This window comes from Poecilia reticulata, unplaced genomic scaffold (assembly GCF_000633615.1).
Source record: "Poecilia reticulata strain Guanapo unplaced genomic scaffold, Guppy_female_1.0+MT scaffold_265, whole genome shotgun sequence".
In the NCBI taxonomy this organism is placed as follows: domain Eukaryota; kingdom Metazoa; phylum Chordata; class Actinopteri; order Cyprinodontiformes; family Poeciliidae; genus Poecilia; species Poecilia reticulata.
In genome coordinates, this window is record NW_007615047.1 from 123,894 (window position 1) to 128,156 (window position 4,263).

At 43.8% G+C, this 4,263-nt stretch overlaps 1 protein-coding gene across 1 annotated transcript in view; it reads left to right on the plus strand.

Moving 5' to 3' along the window:
- LOC103460622 (pyrin-like) overlaps positions 1 to 517 on the plus strand; it is a 9,559-nt gene extending 9,042 nt beyond the window's left edge. The window contains exon 3 of the mRNA XM_008402877.2: positions 19 to 517. Coding sequence (XP_008401099.1) covers positions 19 to 210 — 192 coding nt within the window. The 3' untranslated portion in view covers positions 211 to 517. The remainder of the gene's footprint in view (positions 1 to 18) is intronic.
- The last annotated feature ends 3,746 nt before the right edge of the window (positions 518 to 4,263 follow it).

The window sequence follows — 4,263 nt, forward strand, 5'->3', positions numbered from 1 at the left end:
CATCCTGGTCCAGAGAAGGTCGGGGTGTTTGTGGATTATGATCAGGGTCTGGTCTCCTTCTATGATGTAGATGCTGCAGCTCTGATCTACTCCTTTCCTGATTGCGACTTCATGGAGAAACTCTACCCGTACTTTGGTCCTTGTCTTAACGATGGAGGTAAAAACTCTGCTCCTCTGGTCATCTGTCCTGTTGGTCAGGCTCGTTGTTGATCTGATGAAATGATGAATAAATCTGCATGACTGTGGTTGAAGTCCTGATGGAGAAATGAGCTTGGAAACGTTCTTAGCAGGAAGTCAACAGTTCAGTTGACAGCTGGATTATTTGCTGCAGCTACTTCTTCTCTGCTCTGAACACTTTCAGTTTTTGATCAGATAAATAGAGCAGAACCCACAGGTAGAGGACTCAGTCCTCTATATGGTCGTCACAGGTTCGAGTCCCAGCCTGATGACCTTTTGCCGCATGTGTTTCCCTCTTTCATTATCCACTTTCCTGTGTTGTCAGACTGGAGAAAACAAAAAAACCATAAAACCTTTTTGCATTTACAGAAATAAAAATGTAAAACTGTGTAATTGACTGGGCTGCCTTTATTTGAGATTATCTCAAATGTTTTATTAACTAGAAAAGTAGGATGGGAATCAGAACCGGTTCGCCGTAGTTCAGTGACACGGAGTCGTTAAGCTGGTTGCTTATGGGTCCCGTAAGGTGTGGCGTATTTGTGTGATGACGTATTGAACACACATGCAACCGATTTAAGTTGGCAATAGTTAATTGTAAATTAACTATTGCCAACTCAACAACTTTCCTGTTATTTTGAGCAACATTTCATGCAGACAAAAAATTGGTATTGGCTAAAATTGGAATTGGCAGGTTAAGCTTTTTAAAAGATTGATAATCGCCGATCGGCCAGAAAACTTCAACCGATGGACCCCTGATCTGCATCAAAAGTCTTGAAGAAACTGGAAAATAATCCATTAAAGATTTTCTTTGACTTTTATCAGCAGTATTTCTCAGAGCTCTGTCTGCAGACACAAAACTAGGACTCTATATTGAAACTACCCTTCCTGCTACCCACTGCCACACCTCAAGATGACCTTCACACACCGACGGTGCAAGGCTCCAAGTCGCATCACTTTGTTGTCGTCTAACAGACCCTGTATTCTATTTTACCTAGTGATCATCTATTAAGTGCAACATAAGTAAATACTAAGTGAAAAGTTACATTTTCCATTTTACACACAAGAAATTTGGGTATGAAATGGGAGATAATTTCTAACCTTCCTGAGCTGCAACCGTCACTTCAGACGCCACTGAGGCGATGAAAACCTTGGCTGAGTTTTACTACAGACGTTCGGGTGTGAAGTGGGAGCCTGTTAGCTTAGCCTTGTGGCACAACGGATAGACAAAAACTTTGAGCTTAAAGAGGACAGCAGATTGGGGGGAATTATTTGTTTGCTGTATTTTGCTATGATGTCCAGCAGAGGGCGCCATCAGTTTAAGTCTTCATAGGATGAGACTACTTCTGTTGATTTCATCTGCCAGGAGGTCAAAGTTCATGGTTCTTCTGTAGCTAGGGTTGCCACCTTTCAGAAATGAAGATAAGGGACGCCCACCACGGCGTGTCGCTCTACTCTCATGTGGTGGGACGTCCGCTGCAGTGATGGACATTATTTTATGGGAGTGTTTTTTGTTTTTAGAAAGTGATCATAGAGCAATCGTTCATGCATAGAGGTCGGTCAGAGTACCCAAAACTGTACTCCAATCAGAGTAGCACACCTTAAACACGTTTAATTAAGAAAGTGTAAAAAGTATAACTAAAGTACTGAGTAACTGATCATAACACCTGATTTAATATCCAAAATGTGTCCTCAGCCAAAAGTATAAAAGTTATGTGAACATTCTGGTATTTCAGTCCAAATATATCAGCATTTCAAAATAAAGCATTAACAAACCTTTTAAAGTAGGAAATGTTGATATCTATTTGTATGTTTTGTTCTTTAAATGACCATTAGTATTATTTTGGCTGATATTATTAATAAGCAAATAATGAAACCAATATGGCCGACTGAAAGCATAATAAAACACTTAATAAAATGTTCTGCCATATCCGCCTCAGGAGATGATTGAGGGATGAAGAGATGCTGATTTCTGGTTCTTTAGGCTCCAACGGGTCCACAGTTCCTCTCCTGATCCATCCTGTCCATCACACTATTTTTTAAATTGTCTTTATTCATCCTCATAAACATTATTCCCTCTCACGTCTGTATCTTTACGAGAGGTTTTGCTTCTAAGGACGGCGGAGAATCGGGTCAAGGACGTTTTAAAAAGACCCGGGTTGACAGCAGCTCACCGTGGCTGCGTAGTGTCCGTCTCTAGGCAACCGTGACAACAGCATCGGTCCGTAGCGTCATGGGGTCCTTTAGCTCCCGCCACCAGTGTTTTATTTTGGTCATTATTGTTACACTTAGTGTTGATATGTGTGTGATAGGCATGTCTATCGGACATTTATAGAAATACGGAATGAATCGCGTCCCGTATCGGCTCAATACGGGACAATCCCGTATTTTACGGGACGGGTGGCAGCCCTAGTAGCTAAAAGTAAAACCACTATGTTATACTGTACCCTGCACACAAATCCACATTTTCATTCGTGTGCGTTTGTGTGGTGAACTGGTGGTTCAGGAATGTCAGGACTTCCTCTGGATAAATCACTGACAGTCGAGAAGCTCAACATGTTTTAGGAGGTTTTACCAGGAAAATATCAAACACCTGGGCAGAATATTAACTTATTGATACAAGTACATTTTTTATTCTTAAAGTGTGTATTTATTAAGGTTAATAACATTTCCATTCATGTTCAGTTTTGAAAACGGTGCATAATGTTTTCTGGTGTTTGGCTCCCTCTGCTGGTTCAGGTGCGTAGCTGCAGTTTGAGTTACAGGTTTATGTGAGTTGATGTGAATTAATTACCCATCAGCGATTAATGATCTCTGACAATAACAAGAAGAGGAGCCATCAGAACCGACAGGCGACCCGGTTGGGTTTTTCTACATTTAGTATGATGTAAAACATAAAAACACAATGTTGTTCCGAACCTCCTCCAGTTACGTAACGCCTTCAGCCAGACTGGTTGGTGACCTCTGACCTCCAGCACACATGGAGGAATGAACAGAGGATGACATAAGAAGTGTTAATCCTCCTTATCCTGCGCTGACGGATGACAATCAGCCTGGAAATCCTCGGCACGCAGCTGCTGCTCCCTCAGCCTCATTGTTCCAGAACCGGCTTCTCCAAAGCGGACCTCCAGAACCCGAGCCTTCAGGTGAAGCCTTTCAGGTTCTGGATGGACCCAGAAACATTCCGGCCTGCTGCAGCTTCAGCAGGCCGGAATGACAGAGGATCCGATTGTTTCACAGAAACTGGGTCCTCTGTTGGGAGGTCGGACCCGTCACACTCTGGTACCGCTCTGGTACCGCTGCGCTTCACATGCTGCATTGTTAACCCACTGGAGCAGAAACAGCTGATCGTATGTTCAGACTGCTGCTCCATCTGAGACCCAGTTCTGTCCAGAACCGCTGATCCGGATCCCTCTGTAGTCCATTCAACCGGATCGGATCACAGTTCTCCGGGTCAGATTGGACCGGATTGTTAAGACTGATACAGAACCATTTCTGCAGCTTCCCCAGCTCAACGACCCCGATGTCCTCCAGAACCAGCAGAACCAAAGCTGCAGCTGGAAACCCGTTTCTGTCAGCTTGGCTGAACGCGACACGCCGGACTCTGAGTCACGATTCACCTCAAAATGAGCAACAAAAACAAGCATGGCTGAAACCGAGCCGGGTTCTGGTTCTGGTTCTGGTTCTGCCTGTGAAAACGGAGTTTTCCTGTGTACTGTCGCCACGTGCTTGGTCAGGATGAGGGAAGCTGCAGGCAGCTGGGTTTGCACAACTTTAGCAAACTGAACAACATTATGACCTCGACTTCAGCATCAGGTTTTCCTGGAATGAAGTGGATTCATAACATCTGTCAGGAATTACGACTTTAAAAGTAATAAAACTCAAATAAATATAAAAACTGTGACGCTGGTTCCACTGGAACTAAAGGCTTATTTACGGACAGTCATGTTTTTGAGCTGTGGGAGGAAGCTGGAGTACCCAGGAAGAGACACAGGGAGAACGCCATGCATGAGGCTGGGATTCAAACCCAGAACCTTCTGACTGCAAGGCAGCATCATGACCCACTGCAGCATCGTCCCAGTTAACAAA